The sequence below is a fragment of the Haliotis asinina genome, chromosome 1 (assembly GCF_037392515.1).
Source record: "Haliotis asinina isolate JCU_RB_2024 chromosome 1, JCU_Hal_asi_v2, whole genome shotgun sequence".
In the NCBI taxonomy this organism is placed as follows: Eukaryota; Metazoa; Mollusca; class Gastropoda; order Lepetellida; family Haliotidae; genus Haliotis; species Haliotis asinina.
Genome location: NC_090280.1, coordinates 17,823,189 through 17,841,530, shown reverse-complemented (window position 1 = coordinate 17,841,530; position 18,342 = coordinate 17,823,189). Strand labels below are relative to the sequence as shown.

The 18,342-nt window shown below is 42.3% G+C and overlaps 1 protein-coding gene across 2 annotated transcripts; it reads right to left on the bottom strand.

Annotated features, from left to right (window-relative positions):
* Positions 1 to 1,558: 1,558 nt before the first annotated feature.
* LOC137287867 (rRNA 2'-O-methyltransferase fibrillarin-like) lies at positions 1,559 to 18,342 on the bottom strand. 2 transcript variants are annotated; one of them, XM_067820249.1, is made up of 10 exons: positions 18,267 to 18,342; positions 15,875 to 16,060; positions 14,907 to 14,921; positions 14,423 to 14,482; positions 13,587 to 13,681; positions 12,272 to 12,442; positions 11,860 to 11,992; positions 10,313 to 10,425; positions 4,666 to 4,811; positions 1,559 to 3,682 (listed from the first exon to the last, which is right to left on the bottom strand). In XM_067820249.1, exons 1-10 carry the CDS (start codon positions 18,277 to 18,279, stop codon positions 3,667 to 3,669), a joined length of 948 nt encoding a protein of 315 aa, XP_067676350.1. In that variant the 5' UTR covers positions 18,280 to 18,342; the 3' UTR covers positions 1,559 to 3,666. The 2 variants fall into 2 exon arrangements, with proteins under 2 accessions (XP_067676350.1, XP_067676358.1); XM_067820257.1 differs by lacking the exon at positions 14,907 to 14,921.

The window sequence follows — 18,342 nt, the reverse complement described above, 5'->3', positions numbered from 1 at the left end:
TACAAAATAGGTAGGAGAGTTCCCTCATGGTAAATGTTAATCAATATTTACATGGAAAATTGTATTTCTTGACAAGACAGCTCCGTGATAAGTACAAACTGGGATATTGACGCATAAAGTGCTATCAGCTCTAACCCAATGACCCTTGTTTTACACAAGTAGTGCGAATACTAATATAATGATAAACACCTCATGACGTCACAATCGTCCAGCATGTGACCAGAAAGATATGACAGCCTATATAGACTGTTACCTTATCTCCTGCTGGAAATATGTTTTAGTCAATGAGACCGGTCTTCCAGTTACAGTCACATCTGTAACGAACGCTCCATACGTTTTATGACAAGCATTGAAACATTGACATATTAAGAGATGCTGCCTTGGCAACATGTGTTATCGATTTGTTCTGCTTGGCCATAGGAAGGCTGTTTTCACAGCAAGAAAAAATATTTTAAAATTCTCACTTGTACTGAATCAATTATCAGTATCATCTCCCCTTGGCATGAATTTATGCCATGTATAGCAATGTTTCTACAGCTGACACCATTAAAAGGGCATCACACACCATACCTTCAATTTGAATTGAACTCGGGCTGGTGTGAGACCTGTTAAGATTCAGGACAGATTCACTGACTTGACAAATTGTTGCATCCCAGTTGTGGAAATCGATACTCATGCTTTTCATCACTGAGATGTCTGATTCAGCATTAAACAGACAAACCTTTTGTATTAGAGAAAATTCTTGAAGTAATTGTCTACATAACCAGTACTGTTCTGCAGAATAATATTCTGAAGCCATAAACATGGAGTATGGTTTTATGCCCCTTTTTAGCAATATTCAAGCAATATCATGGCAACATATGTCATATTTGGGATTTCACTTTCTCAGTAAAGTACAAATGCTAGTACTTTTTTGGTCGAGTCCCATCCAGGATTCGAACACGCACGCTCAGAGTCAGGCACCTAATCGCCAGCACACAAAGTCAGCCGCCTAGCCCACTCAGCCACCGCGACTTCCACAAAAAATGAAAGTCAGACACCTGGTAGTCTAGACTGCGTACTTTGTGTACCCCTCTGATAAGTGTGAATTGGCATGGCTCCCACAGCCAAAAGCTATGACTACAGAATGCCATTTAGAAAGTGGTCAAATGCAACATGTCATATTTGGGATTTCACTTTCTCAGTAAAGTACAAATTCTAGTACTTTTTTGGTCGAGTCCCATCCGGAATTCGAACACGCACCCTCAGAGTCCCAAATATGACATGTTGCATTTGACCACTTTCTAAATGGCATCATGTAATCAATATCATGGCAGAAAATACCAGAAACTGCCATTACTTACTGTACCCAGCAAGGACTCGGACATAGGTCTTCAACGTGACAATCAAATGCTTTAACCATCAAGCTGTGATAAACACTGAAACCTTCAGTACAACATAATAATCTCCTTTTGTTTGTTGGGGCTTTTTCAGCAAAATCAAGTTATGTTGACATGCAAACTGAAAAACTAGTGGTCAAGCTGAGATATTAAGGCTATTTCACAACAAAACATTTCAAAACAATCAATATGCTCATTTTTTATTCCTTTTAAGACATAAATGCTGTATGGATGAAATAAAATGTTTGATATATAACCAGTCAGTGTTTCTATAACCTCTTAATCTATAACAAACAGAATACCAAAATTAAGATAAGGAATCTTTCAGCTGAAATCCTACAGAATACAAATAATTCATTATTGGACCTTGAAGTATTCAACCAAAATACTTCAAAATTAAATTCAAAGCAGCACAGAATAAGTGTACACGTTAACAAAGCTTGTTACAAAAGGGTTGCTCTCCTATAGAGTCATACCATGTTAAAGTCTTCAGAAAGCCATCTAGGCTGACAGAAGAGTGAGCAATTTCTGACAATCAGCAATGTTCTAGCTATATGGCAGCAGTCTGCAAGAAATCATGTTTGAACTAGACAATGCAGTGATCATCAGCATCTGCATCATATTGGACAAAAGTCTTGTGTCAATGTCTTAACCCTACATATGTGACATTCTCAAACGCTGTATATGCACTCCTGTCCCACTAAAGGTCAGTATGCTAGTATGCAACAGTACTCGAGTTATGACATGGCACTGTAGGGGCAACAAAGGCAGCATAGAACTTTGGATTAACCCATGGGATCTGTGGTATTGATGTACCAAGAAACACACTGGGGATTGATCTTAAGCGATGGTAAAAATCCTGACACATCTAAGGGACATAGCTCTGCAGCACGAAGAAGTACCTCAGTGTTGTGTTGAATATGGTTTTATGCTGCTTTTAGCAATTTTCCAGCAATATCATGATGGGGTACACCATAAATCATCTTCTCATTGTATCAATGTGGGGAATCAAAAATAAGTCGTCAGGGTGATGAGTGAATGTTTTCTCCATTTGGCTATCCCACTGCAGAGTGTTGTGAGTGAAATGAGACTAACGGATGATAAGTCTTATGCACTTGTGCAACACAGTAACTGTCACAATGACACAAAAATATGACATGCATAATAAGTTCGTTATAAGATTTTAATGGAAAATGTGTGACAACAAAATTTGCTTTCATGACCATCTTTCACACCGATCTGTGTGCAACAAAGCATCTCACCCAACTAAACTTTAATAGTCACATAGGTACATTCAGACCAGATGAATGAAAACAGTAACAGAGCTGGTGAAGCTTAGAGTGAGTGAGTTTAGGTTTATGCCACACTCAGCAATATTTCAGCTATATGGTGGCGTTGAAGCTTAGACATCGTCATATTTTGAAAGTTTCTATACACAAAAATAATACACCTTGCCTCCTAGAATTTACATGGTCAAGGACAAATATCATTTACACATAGTACTTTTATATTATCACTTTTAAGGAATTTTTTTGTCACTTAAGCAATATTTCAGCAACATCATGTTGGGGACACCAGAAATGCGCTTCACACATGAGAAACTGAACTCGGGTCCTTTGCATGACGCTTTAACCATTATATCCAATATTTTCATTAACACCATATTCTAACTTTGCATCCGAACATAAAGGCCTCGTCCTCTTCACTGTACCTGCTTCTAAGTGAAACAGGAGTAATATTTGAAAAGCCGTAACATTAACGATAATTTATTGACACTAAGAAATGGGTAAGTGAGTTTAGTAGTACTTGGCTTTTACACACACCGCAACAATATGGCTCAAACTATATGGAAATGGGTGTCACTTTTAGGGAATTAGAGTGAGCATTTGCTTGGGATTTGGAGCCCAATGTGGAATCCCAAGCAGATCTAACTCCTCAATAAACCCTCCTCAGCACAGTTCATCATGATGGTTTAAGATCTTGAAGGGGTTCATGAAATGACAGACGACTAATGGCTTGAAGAATGAAACCCCCCTGTATGAGGCTGGTAGAATGACACACCTCTACACGTGGCTTGAAGAACAACATGCCCCTATACACAGATTGTATAATGACACACCCCTACACATGGCTTGAAAAATGACACATCCTACACTTGGCATGTCTACAATCTTCATCACAATCTGTACACATTTCATTGTAATGATGAAGTTTTGAACAGTTTTCTTCATCCTCAGTTTGGAGATGTCAAAATGTCCTTCTCACAAGTCATGCTGAGGTGTATTGTTTACTTCTTTGGCGCTCTGGAACAAACAAACAACAGCTGGTAACTAACATATAAAACGAAAGACAACTGTCATGTGACAGTCCCACACAAGCTAGACAAAAATCTTTTGAGAAATCAAAGTTACCAGTTAAGTCCATTTGAGTCAAAATCTCCCAAATGAATTGCACTCTAACTCAAAAACAAATAATTGTAAATGACTCAAACTAATGCTAAGAAACTAGGAGAACGACATCAACTCTCAGAACTTTCCATGTCCGATTGAGAAACACAGTGTGATGACTCTTGATACCATCCCCTACCGATGAAATCAACATCGCATGTGTCTTTCACTTCCCTGGCTGTTACTTTAGCTGTTGCTACACCCATGTCACAAGTCTTGCAGTATTGAATGAAAATAATGGTTTTTTAAACAACTTTTATATTTTGTTGATCAAAATCATAATGAAATTCTGCAGAGTTGGTGTGTTTTTCCTGTTCACTTTGGTGTTCGTTTGAGTCATTTACAATTATTTGATTTTAAGCTGCGAGTGCAATTTGTTGACTTTGACTCAAAGTCAAAGAGGTAAGCCCTGCTATGCTGAGTGAATGAGGCTTTAAGTGAGTGAGTAATATTCCAGCTATATGGCTGCGGTCTGTAAATAATTGAGTCTGAACCAGACAATCCAATGATCAACAGCACAAGCATCGATCTGCACAACTGGGAACCGATGATATGTGTCAACCAAGTGAGCGAGCCAGACCACCCGATCCCTCTAGTCACCTCTTACAAGCATAGTAAGTCACCTTTTGTTGCAAACAAGGGTTGCTGAAGAGGTATTCCACCCCAGATCTTCATGGATCAAGTGAGGTTTTAAACCACTTATAGCAATAATCCAGCAACATCACGATGGGTGACACCAGACCATGTATCCATGTGGGGAGTCAAAACCTGTCTTCTGCATGACAAAGCTTTACCCACTTGACCACCCCAATGCCTCCTTGCTGACAAGTATCACTGACCTGTAACAGCCAACGACCACAGCGTGGTCACGCTCGTATGGTTCCAACGTCAGCTGTTCCTGGGGCTTGATCTTTTCTGTCTTCAGTTTGTTTACTTCCCCTGCAAACACAGCCTCAGGTTCGGCTGTCGAGTCAATGCAGTTTGCCTGGAACAGGAAGTGCATGGGACTGAGTGAGTAATAGCCTGTTGTCATGGAAACGTAACAAGCAGGGTGAAAGGGTATATCACTGTATTTTGTCTTCAGTTTGTATCCCGTACCGTGGTAAGAGTACGATTTCAGCCCCAGTAACAAGATTACAATTTAAAATATTTTTAGCGTACATGATCTTTTTTCATAATGCAAGCAAACTAGTGGCTGATATGATGAGCACCTAATTACAGATGATTCTCTCAAACAGATCCCCTTCATAGTGCTAGCAGCTTATACTTAGCCATGCTAGGCTTTAACAGATGATACCTTTCCCATCTTTATCACAAGCAGCAGTGTTTGCTATACTTTAATTTGCCAGTTGGCCATCAGGGCCTGCATCCTCAATATCCGATAAATCTCGACTATGCCCTGGATGCATCAACGGCTCAGCCCCATAATTTTATTACCTTCCTTTGCTGGCTCTGCATTCTGACAGTAGCCAATCCGCTAAACAGCTGTTAAAACCAAGCTTGTCACAGTCAACAAAGACAGTGGTTACAGCTGCGAAAATTTGTTTGCAGTGTGACTCTTGTTTGGGGGAAATCATGTAGACAAACTGACAGGTCCGAAACTTTTACAAACAAGAGTCATCAGAAGATGACATATCCCCCCGGCCCCTACACGTTTGAAAGGACAAATCATCTGACAGTTACTCATTGTTTTTTTTTTAGACTAAGTTTGAATTGTTTCCATGGAATTCATGAAAATTATAAATGCCATATATCTGTAACCAGCAAAGTCATAATTCCAAGAGCTGTCTCATATATCTGCCAAGATCTGCTGAATGATATGAAAAGGTTTTTGAGGTGTGCTCCGGGAACGAAGTCCACCCCTCCATTTTGAGACTAAGTCCTAAACGTTTCCATGGAAACCAAGAAAATAATACATCACAAAAACCTTTAAAATTTAAAAGGCACCACTTTGGGGTCTGCCACACATATCTAGAAAGTTTTACTAACAGATATTGAGAAGTTTTTGAGTTCTGATCTGGAAATGAAACACACCTCTCACTTTTCAGACTAGGTCCAAAACGTTTGTAAACCATGGAAACCGAGAAAATAATAAATCACAAGATCCTGTACATAGCAAAAGGCACCACTATAGTTTCTGATACCAAGTTTTGCAGAAAACCATTGAATGGTTTTTGAGTTCTGCTCTGGAAATGAAGCCCATCCCTCCATTTGGAGACTAAGTCTGAAACGTTTCCATGGAAACCAAGAAAATAATAAATCACAAAAACATGTAAATAGCAAAAGGCACCACTTTGGGGTCTGCCACACATATCTGCCAAGTTTTACAGACAGATATTAAGAAGTTTTTGAGTTCTGCTCTGGAAACGAAACACACCTCTCACTTTTCAGAATGGGTCCGAAACATTTCCATGAAAACCAAGAAAATAATAAATCACAAAAACCTGTTTTGCAGAAAAATATTGAATGCTTTTTGAGTTCTGCTCCGGAAACGAAGCCAACGCAAACATAAGACTAACACCAAAATGTTCCATGGAAAAACAGAACTATAAATGCCAAAAATCTGTAAATAGCAAAAGGCACAACCAAGTTTGGTCTAAAAATATTGAACGGTTTCTGAGTTATGCTCCTGAAACAAAATGATTACGGACGGGGGACGGACGAGGCGTTGACTATATCCGCCCACATTACATGTCCTTCTAGCTCTTTCAGAGTACCTCTTATAATTTGTGCTGCCAAGTTTAATCGCATAATTTAAGAAGCAAAAGTGAGTTAGGATTGGTATGCTCAACTTCCCAGCGTACACACCTGATTGGATAAAACAAGTCAAGGGCGATAATAAATTTATACAAACCTGTAGAGGTTATGAATTCTTTGAAGAATGTCCTCCTTGGGGTACATACATAGCATGAAAATGTCCATTTTAAAATGCCTACGACAGTTGTAACAATATTGAATAAATATTTCACAAAACAAAAACTCGTTTTTGTCTTGTGAGACCACCCCTACAGGGCCCCTACCTGAGCCCCTTAACAGCCAAGAGCAGGGAAGTCCCGCTGTGCACCTCGCACCTCACTTTTCATGCTGAACTCGTCAGACTGTTTTATGCTATATGTTGAATGTGTTGAATCCCACTGTCAACACACCAGCGCGCATAACAGGCCCATCTATCCTTGTATTGAACGTTTGTCGGATCCCTCCGCGAAGCCAGAATTATGTCTGCAACTGGTGCAGGAATTCCGCTCACCTGGAGGCGATCCCTGACAATGGCCAAGCCACCAATTGAATCCTGGGATTCGGGTGCGGCGCTCCATTCTGGGATTGCAAGTCCGGTCGAAAGGGTAACAGGACAGGAAGCAGTGCCAGAAGCGGTTGGACCGCCCACAATACCCTGTCTGTCCAATCGAGCTGGGAAAAGTCCTGGGCGATGGCTCTCGCATCCGGTATCCGGAATCTGGTTCGTCCCCCCAGAGGCAAACAGATCCACCTGGAACGACCCGAACAACCGGGAGATAGTCTCGAATATAGCTAACGCATCCTTGAGATCGATGAACGTAAGCCTCTTTCTACAGATGAGATCACCGACCGTAGTGTCTCCATCTTGAATGAAGGGACCCGCAACATTTTGTTCAGTCTGAACCCTCCGTCCTTTTTGGGGACTAGGAAATAAGTGGAATAAAATCCCTCCTGTTCCTGTCCCCTAGGAACCACCTCGATGGCCGCCTTGACCAGTAACAAATGGACCTCGGCGCAGAGCACATTGACTTACTCCGGAACAGCCGGCACTGGCGTGCAACGGATTCCGGAAAAGAGAGGTTGGTCTCGCTTCCACTGTGGTAAGTGGCCGTCCCTGAGTGTGGATAGGACCCAGGGATTGGATGTGACCTTTTCCCATTCCGGTAGGAAGAGAGAAAGGCGGCCACCCACAGGGATATGTGGTAAAAGGGAGTGAATCCCCCGACGTCAGCAGAACTCCAACTGCTTGATTCGGGGTCAATAAGGGCACCAGAGGAGAAACTACTGGGAAGCCGGTGCCGACTTCCCCTTCCTCTGAAAAGGCTGCTGGGGCCCGGCAGCCTTGCCCTTATCTTTACCCTTTCCCTTGCCCTTGCGCACTTGTAAAGGCTGCGCCCATTTGGTAGTGTCCTTGGCTGGAACCGAATGGTGAGTGAGTGAGTTTAGTTTTACGCCCCACTCAGCAATATTACAGCTATATGGCGGCGGTCTGTAAATAATCGAGTCTGGACCAGACAATCCAGTGATCAACAACATGAGCATCGATCTGCGCAATTGGGAACCGATGACATGCGTCAACCAAGTCAGCGAGCCTGACCACCCGATCCCATTAGTCGCCTCTTACGACAAGCTGAGTCACCTTTTATGGCAAGCATGGGTTGCTGAAGGCCTATTCTACCCCGGGACCTTCACCGGTCTGGAACCGAAGGATACACCAAGGCAAGGGTCGAGGGCCGCGCACGAGGAGAGTGCGGCGGCTCCAACAAGGGTTTAGAATAATTAAATGTGGAGAGGCTCCCCCTCACCCCCCTCACTGTCCGCCAGGTTGCGCTGTAACACTGAAGTGTACGCAGCATGGAGTGACCTTGAGGCATTGCGCAGCGTTGCGGTACTGCTCCTCAAATGACCTATAGGCGGATTTGAGGGCAGTCGCATTAGATGTAAAGGGTGGTAGCCTCCGACCCTGCCTCACCGAGGCTAGAGAGCTACCAGATGAACCCCCCAGGGCGACTGACGCATAAATGCAGTCGTCCACCACAGGGGGGTTATAAATGCCGAGATCTCCCATCAGGTATCTCCAATCAAGCTCCGTTAAATCGAAGCGAGATCAGGATCCCAACAGGAGAGGGTTGATAGCATTGACTAGAATTGACGGGATGATGCGGAGCTGGGTATCCGCCACCTTCGTCGGAGTGAACGTCTTGTCCGGAAGCCGGTCGCCGTGGCAGCGACTACCTGAGGCAGGACAGTAGCTATACGCTCTCGAACCTGCCAGTGAGGCGCCGAGCGAAAAAGAAGCTATGCCTGGCCCCTCCCGACCCCCCTCCTCCATGATCTCCTCGACACAGTCCTCCAGCAACGACGTCTCTGACTCGAGAGACAGCTCCGGAGGATCGGTCGAGGGAACATCGGAGAGCGAGAGAGGCTCGACACCATTGACCCGACCGAGACCGAGTCCGTGTGACGAATAGCCGGCACCGCTTCCCTAGGAACACTGACAGAGGTCGTCCCCAAGTGACCGGCTACCGATGTTGCCAACAGCACCAGCTCACCCACTAAGGGTGTCCCCACACCAATACCAGAGGTTTGGCTGGGGACCCCATGGGACGCCATATTAGGAGCCACACCCCCTTCTGGACAGATGCCGATCTAACGGAGAAAAGACATCGCGTCCGAAATGAGCGTTTGGACTGAACCCATTTGCTGCTCTAAAAGACTGGTTAATACATCAAAGGTTGTGAAGGTTGAGAAGGTGGTGCGCTGGACGAAGTGAAAGACAAAAAACGAGTTTTTGTTTTGTAAAATATATATTCAATATTGTTACAACTGTCGTAGGCATTTTAAAATGGACATTTTAATGCTATATACGTACCCCAAGGAGGACTTCTTCTGAAAAAGAATCATAGGGCTGAGTTGTAGATGCACTCCAGGGAAAAATGAAGATTTATCAGAACGTATACCCTTGAGATATTCAGGACGTTAGGGCCTGCTGCCGGCGACAATCTTTAATGCCTATAGGCCCCAAATGAAATCTGCCCTGCTAACTGTCTTAATGTCAAACTGTACAGTGTCACACTGTTTCTACAAAATCAATTAGCGAAGCAAGCTTTTAACACAGACAGAAAATTTAAAAGGTTAAAGTGGTGCTGATGTTCCTATGCGCAAAGCGCTGAAATACCATGAAGGATGATTCCCAAATGATAATAAAGAAACCAATTATGGGAAAGTTTCCCGCTGGAAAAAACAAAACAAAAACAAAATGACAAAAAACAAATTTGCTGAAGACCACAATGGCCTGCAAATATCTTAAACTGACGGCCAAATACAGTATCAACTGATGCCAGCGATGCCTCAGGGCCAGCGATTATTTCCACCGAAAGAAGCCTGTATTCATCTCCTAAGTGTGTTGTTTTATTTTACTTTTTGTTGCAAAACCATGTTCATGTCCCCGACCTCACAAGCAGCTTTGGTTCATTTGGGCTCTATTCTAACCCAGAGTCACCTGAGTGTTTGTGATACATACATTAACAGTGAGTTTAGTTTTAAGTTAGTAATAGTCAATCAATAGCACCGTGAGGGACAAAAGAAATTGACTTCACCATTTGGGGAATCAAACATGGGTCTTCGACATGACAAGTGAAAGCTTAAACCACTAGGATACTCCACTGCCCCTTATGAACAATGACAAACAAGCACACAGTTGATACAACTACATGTTTCTTTGTGTATGTTTTGAACACAAGGTCTCACCTTCACACTGATAACTACATGGCCACCATTCTTCAGGAACATGTGCGCATTGATGGCCACGATTCTCGCCTGATCTGGCTGGGCAACATCTGCGAAGATTGTGTCGACCATTCCTAAAAGAGAGGCAACATTCATGTGCACTGTCATGGAAAATGTGTCCCAGAGCCTTTACAACTTGACTCACAAAAAACTGAAATTGAAAGGTATTGCAGTCATACACGTCAGAATTCTCAAGGGAGGGAAGTATCGACAGATACAGGCCTTAGATATGACAGAATCCATAATCACTTGGGACATAATGTTGCACAAAACATTACTTCCTCATATTACGATGAACATTCATGTGTGTGTGATTGCACTAATGCTGTTTCTCTAGTCAATGTTCTTTCATGGCACTAATATTTAACATGGAACAAAGTACAGGTAGACAGGTTATAAATGTAAACCAGAAACTCATCATCATGAGTTTGCTCTTGGCAACTCAAATGCATCTTGTAAAACAACAATACACCTATTCAAGCCAAAACTCGCCTCATGACTTTCCATCTGTGTTTAGAATGATACCACAAAAATCTGTGAATCAAATTCCATGTTGCACTTTCATACTTTAGTTGCCATGGGGACACACATCTAACTAGTAGTGCATGACTAAAATGTCACAGCAATTTGACATGACCCACATAACTGGGGACCGGTGGGTCATGAATTTCCTGAAAAAGCAATATTCCAGCAATATCATGGTTGGGAAGACCAGAAATGGGCGTCATACACTGTTACCATGTGGAGAGTTGAACCAGTGTCTTTGGGGTGACAAGTGAGTGCATTAACCAGTCGGCTACCCCACCATCCCCAAAAGCAGGATAACTCATAAGTCAGGACTTACCCTCTCCCAGTGAGATTCACTGCTACAGTTAAACATAATTACCCCACTGAAACACAGTACACAAACTCTGTGTCCACCATTCCTTGTTTCAAAACAATAACCAAGCAGGGCAGCGAGTGACTGTTTTTAACATCTTTAGCATGATGCAGCCAGGAATCATATCCCAAACATCCTGCTTTTTACAAACACTGCCATTTTAATAAAACCCAAAGATAATAATCCACAATCAGGACATCATGTCTTGTCAAAGGGAAGCAACTTCTGCTCTTTCATGGGGCACCTGCAGTGACTACTACCACTGGCCAACCAGTATCCTGTACTCATTGGGAGGACTGCTGTACAATATCTTTCAGGGGCCACCTGCTGTGACCTGTGAAGGTCCCGGGATAGAACAGGCCTTCAGCAACCCATGCTTGCCATAAAAGGTGACTGTGCTTGTCGTAAGAGGCCACTAACAGGATCGGGTGGTCAGGTTTGCTGACTTGGTTGACACGTCATCGGTTCTCAATTGCGCAGATCGATGCTCATGTTGTTGATCACTGGATTGTCTGGTCCAGACTCGATTATTTACAGACCGCCGCCATACAGCTGGAATATTGACGAGTGCAGCGTAAAACTAAACTCACTCACTCGTTTGGCACCTGCTGTAAATCCTACCACTTACCAACCAACATTCTGTACTTATGTGGATGACGTGCGTCCTCTATGATTGGGATGATATTGGGTCTCTTCTTGGCGACATTGATGAGGTCTCGGCCACTTCGATGTGAGAATTCTACAGCATATACTAAACCCTCCTGAAACAGAGTATCATTCATTTGTACTTTGTGAAACCCATGTTGCTTGCTGAAATCCTAGCACCGTTAGGAACTATTACAGGTGGCAGTCGAAGTACAGACAACACAGCACAAAGGCTATTACTGTGGGGAGCTTGATGAAATAGTCCCTAAATACTACATTAAGAACTTTCAGGTCAACAGAACTGTTTACTTTCAGGTCCTACTATGTTTACAATGACAATGTGTACAGTAGCCTCCCTTGTCCTACTGTAAATTCACTAAACTGGCAGTACTCACAGGTCCCACAATGTCGGACACATGGCTAACTGTTGTTCCTGAAGCTGCACCAAGATACAAGACTTTGGCCCCAGGTTTCATATGAATTTTCTCCACTCCACCCAAGATGGCTGCAGCCAACTTGGACCTGAAGGGATTCCAGGCTCTGTACTCAATCTTCGTCTCCCCATCCTGTCATAATAAAAAAAACAAGTCAACATTGGCAAATATGCAATCACAACTTCTTCAAACAGATGAAGGAGTATGGTTTAATGCTACCTTGGCAATATTCCAGTTACAAAATGATAGGTTAGCTTAACGTGGAAGTAATATACTAATAATGATACTGATCTCGCCATTTTTCCAACAAGCAGTGCTCAACTGTGCCAAAATCATGATGTGCTCAACTGTGCCAAAATCATGATGTGCTCAACTGTGCCAAAATCATGATGTGCTCAACTGTGCCAAAATCATGATGTGCTCAACTGTGCCAAAATCATGATGTGCGAACAGCCTAAACTGATGCATGAGGCAGACGTTTTCAAAAAAGTAAACACAGACTTGTTCAGCTTGAATGCTGACAGACCTAGAAACGATCATGGTGAAGAAACTGGGCAAATCAGCCCAAACCATAATTCTGGTGTGCTGGGAGGATGCAAGTCCTGGTTTTATGACTGCCATAACAGATATCCCATAGTCAAAATAAATAGTGAAGTGTAGCTTGTTTATTCTGACATTTCAACAGCATTTTCACTTGCGTTATTATTAATAGTTATATGTCTGTGTCGGTATCTTTTGCATACTTTAGGATTTAGATTACTTTGATCCTTGGATCTTTATTGTTCTTCTCAGTAGTTTAGTTCAAGACTTTAACTTTGCCCCAATGGATGCACTCCATATGTTTGTTGTGTATCCCTTCTTTCAATTTGTGTGAGTGAATGCAGAACAACTATAAACTGTTGAGAAAGAAAACAAACAACTTTCAAGAGTGAGTGAGTTTAGTTTTACTCTGCACTCAGAAACATTCCAGCCATTTGGCGGCGGTCTGTAAATAATCGAGTCTAAAAAGACAATCCAGTGATCAATAACATGAGCATCAATCTGCACAACTGGGAACCGATGACGTGTCAACTAAGTCAGCAAGCCTGACCACCCGATCCCATTAGTTGCCTCTTAAGACAAGCATAGGCAGCTTTTATAGCAAGCATGGGTTGCTGAAGGCCTATTCTACCCCGAATCTTCACGGCTTTTAAACTTTCAGATTGTGACTCTATATACATAAGCAGTTCGAAAAAGAAGTTTACAACATTTGAGATGATTTTGAAGTGCTACATACCTCAACACTGATCTTCTTCTCCCCGTAGACAGTCTCACCAGGTGTGAGGTTAAGGGTCACTAGAGCATCCTCCTTTCCTCTTGCGATAAACACACCTAAATACAGTCAATAAACATGTTGATTTATGGTCACAGTAAACAAACACACTGTGACAAGACAAACAATCTGTACTTATATCCATGACCAAGACCACCCTCCACGGTGCAGTACAACTCATGACTATTCTTCAAATACAATCTCACCATAAAACTTTGAACTACACCCATTGCAATTGCATTTGTTGTAACTAACCAAACTTCATCATACCAAAGTATGTTAAGTCGGATTATGTTGGAGAGATGAATATTTTTCATTTTGTCTGAACAGATATCGATTGACAAATCATACTTATACAAAGAATTAACAAACTTTGTGACATGCAGATTACAATGTTCACACTTCATAATCTTTACAGAGGAAGTTGCAAATCTGTGCAGTTGCTCATTGAGGACCTTGATAGCTCGCAAATGACAACTACTGGGATGTTACAACGTCACTTGCCTGATTCATACTCTCAAGTTCATTAAGGTAGTAGCAAAACACATTCACCTAAGCGCGTCAGTGAGTTTAATTTTACACTGCTTTTATTAGTAATCATGGTAATGATGTCACATCATGAAATGTGCTTCACACACTGTATCCATGTGGGGAATCTTAACCAGGTCTTCAGCATGACAATAGACTTTTTTACCCACTCGTATACCCCACCTCTCTCAGTGTAAGAGATGGGGTGCCTTACGTGTATCTTATGCCTCTGATAGTTAAACGTTTTCAACCAAAATGAATAGACCACTGACCTTCATGTCTATGAGGCTCCACTACAACCTTCTTCCCTCCTCGCATGCCACCGCGGCCACCTGTAGAAGAAGGAGTGTTACCATGGTTACACCTGCTGAATTCTACTGGCATCCTTTGAGAAATTGTCTCCTTACTGAATTAATGAATGAAATTGTTTCCTTACTGAATTAATGAATGCTACCAAACAGTGTCGTGGATTAGTTGAAGTTTTTGTATTTCTGGAATGACTTTATATTTGCAAAAATGTGAGAGATTCTCCTTTACTCAACGGGGAACTGCTGATGACAGAATCCTTGCTACTGATAAGATCCAAAAAAAGTCTTTGTAAAACCTCACAATACCACCTCAACAGTTACATGTAATTAGAACTTTACTGGTTAAAAATGTAAACGTCTTCATTCACTATGTTTCTTGGACTTAAATGATCAGACAATCACGGCTGTCAATATGCAATTATGTAAAGACGCTGCTTCTTCATCGTACCTCTCCCTCCTCGACCTGCAAAGAGAAACAACAGCATGATTACACACAGAACTGCAGCTCAGTACTGAAGTACAATTCTAAGTTTGGCTTGTTGTTCTACGATGCACTCAGCAATAATCCAGCTTTAAGGAGCAGGGATTGGGAAAGAGAACATTGACAATGGGCCACTTTTAGGATTACTAGCCATTTCCTGAATTTTGAATCAATGAATGGGTCACTGTCCTTGTATCAATAGTAAACTTCCAACTTTTAATGGGTATTTTTCATTCTGATGTGTAAAATGGTCCATGGCCCCTGCATTTCCCAATCCCTGAATTGGAGTAAATAATCTCATCTGGATCACACAGTTCAGTGATCAACAGCATGAGCATCAATCTACCCAAATGAGATATGATGACACTTGTCAACCAAGTAACTAGGTCTGACTTTGCAATCCAATCCCTCATTTACAACAAGCCCAAAGAAACCTTTATCTTCATGGGAAGTTCAGCATGAAGCATAAACTCAAAACCAGAACATGCACCTGCTGTCCTCCCGCAACAGAGCATAGTAAGACGTTGACGACATCAACCCATTTTGACAAACTATTAGTCAAACATACGGGACAGATTCAATGTGACTAGTATCGTCCACCTGAGACCTCCCCTCTGCCAGAAATGCCAGTTTTGTTTCACTTGTTTGTTGATTAATGCCACACTCAGCAATGTTACAGCTACATGTATGATAACAGCCTGTGAATTATCGAGTTTGGATGAGGCAGTCTAGTAATTACATCATCTTCTTCAATGCATGCTATTGGTATACAATGATATGCATAAACCAAGTTAGTAAGTCAGACCACATGATCCATTTTAGTTACCTCTTACCAGCATTGGTTGTTGAGGACCAGTGCTGTAACTGATCATTAAACGAACAAATATCACCCAAGAAATATATCTGCATGTCAGTTCCAACAATTAATTTCTTACCGCCACCTCCTCTACCACCGCCGCCACGGAAGCCACGTGAATCTCCTCGTCCCCCTCGGAAACCACCTCGTCCACCACGTCCTCCTCTGTCTCCAAACCCACCACGTCCTCCCCTGTCACCACCGCGTCCCCCTCTGAACCCTCCCCGTCCACGGAAACCACCCCGGTCTCCTCGAGGAGAAAATCCTGCAAAAGAAAGTTTTTCATAAAATATTAAAACTGCGTAAAACGTTTTGTAAAAACATCAGAAACTTAAGTAAGCACATTGAACAACGTAACACATTTCCAGAATATCTGCAATTTCTTGAGGAGAGCATCACACTGCCATGATTTTGACCTGTCTGAATCACTGTTTGCAAACAGTCGACAACCCTGGGTTTATTCTGTGAGAAATTTCTGCTCTGGTAACCCCACTAGAGGAGAAGGTTCATTGGCCAGACAGGAAATGCTTCTTGCCACTGACTACATCTATCTTGCTAAAAGAATGGTTTCATAGCTATCTAGGCTTTAGTAAACATCAGATTCTAAGCCAATCAATATTTCAGTTGGCAATTTGTTACTCATCTGTCAGAAAAACACAAACTTCCTCTTCATTTGCCCTCCAAAACCAAACCAAAAACACAATCAGTTTAGGCTTCACAGGTTTGGGGAAGCGTGCACTGGAGGGCGCACACACTAGGAAACTGTCTTTTATACGTTATTTATAAAACACACCAAACTGACTATGTCTTGGTCTCCTAGCGTGTCTAGGGTTTGCAATAAGAGCCAGCACAAAAACACAAACATTCAATTTTAAAGCTGGTAGCCTGAACATAACATCAGTATCAGTTTAGCTTATTATATGCCATTATTTGCAGAGCTTACTAAATGCCAAAGAATTAATGCAGATGTGGGCTTCCCTCTCCAACTGCAATAATTACGCTGAAGGGATAATTGTCATCAGGGGTACTATGAAAGAGTTCGTTCTGCTACCTCATGGGGTTTTTTTTCAACATTACGGTGTCTTGGTATTGTAATAATAATAATAATAATAATAATACATGGTATTACTGTATCATCATTACTACATTTCTATAATATCATATCATGCATTATATTATGATATATATTTTCTACTACACATGTGGGGAGTAGTGCACTTTACCGGGCGCGCTTTCTCAGATTTTTTTCGCTGAGCTGGCGGTGCTCGAACGCTCTCAGCAGGGGTCGTGGGATATCAACTGACTAATTAGCGGACACGCTACCTCAGGACCACCGGTGCGATCACAGTTAGTTGGTGCTCGTTTAACGGGTCATTACCCCACTAGCTCTGCGCATGCGCAGTGAATGAAAACAAACTATTATGGTTTGTTTTCATTTACTGCGCATGCGCAGAGCTAGGCCACGCCTACCCATTCATCAAAGCGAGAAGCCACACCTAGGCATTGTTTTCAAGGTGTTGTGCAGCCAATGATATGATATATTCGATTCGTGGATGGATATATGGATATAATCGCATCTAAGGTAAGCCAACCCTAACCTTTACTCCCTAACCCTAAGGATCTAGAAGAGGGGGTCCCTAACCCTAAGGATCTAGAAGAGGGGGTCCCTAACCCTAAGGATCTAGAGGGGGGGGGGGGGGGTTCCCTAACCCTAAGGATCTAGAAGGGGGTCCCTAACCCTAAGGATCTAGAAGGGGGGTCCCTAACCCTAAGGACACATCAGCGCGGTAAAGTGAGACAGTTCAGTAGCTCTACAGCGCGCTATAGCGGGCTCATTAGCGAGCGCTGAGCAGTCCCGGGTCGCGCGCCCGGTAAACTGCACTCTAGCCCACATGTGTACCTCATAAACATGCACACAAATAGCTCTAGCAGCATGTTTGTTAACAAAAGTACATGAAGTTACGGAGTTACCATACACACAACGTTAATTACTATTTTGGACCCCTGGTACCTTTTACAAAATAGTTATCAACCATTTAGATATAAAACACTGACGCAGAAACAACTCTGACATGCAAAAGTAGGATACAACATTAAACGGAGGATAAACATCCTTGGTGGCGTGCTGTAGGCGAATTTGGAAGCCCTCAAACAAGTAAATCCAATGGTGGCGCTAAAACGTGACCGTGAACTAAATTGACTGGATTGAACTAAAACAACAACCGGGCTAACAGTCAGCTCCAGAAGCTGCTTTAATATTACATAGTGAATAGTCTCATAATTTCAAAAGTAGAAAACTATCACAGACTATTTAATGTCCCATACTTGATCTAGATATATAGTGCAGAAACGTGGAATTTAATTTTGTCTCTGTGATAGCAAGTGGGACATAACACACAACTATTGTGACAACGTTGGAATCACGTTATGTTCCTTGAGTAAAAACTACACAAGCAGGGACAAATACATACCTGGTCGTCCCATATTTGCCTAAGTTACTTGTTGAAATGAAATGTTTCGACCACGTGCGTGTGTTGATTTGGAAAT

What these genes read in the sequence shown, in the direction of transcription:
- LOC137287867 (XM_067820249.1), bottom strand. An exon ending in AGAAGAAGATCAGTGTTGAG is followed by an intron (nt 12,443 to 13,586) that starts GTATGTAGCACT and finishes TTATTATGACAG; the next exon opens with GATGGGGAGACGAAGATTGA. An exon ending in ATGTAGTTATCAGTGTGAAG is followed by an intron (nt 4,812 to 10,312) that starts GTGAGACCTTGT and finishes TTCCTGTTCCAG; the next exon opens with GCAAACTGCATTGACTCGAC.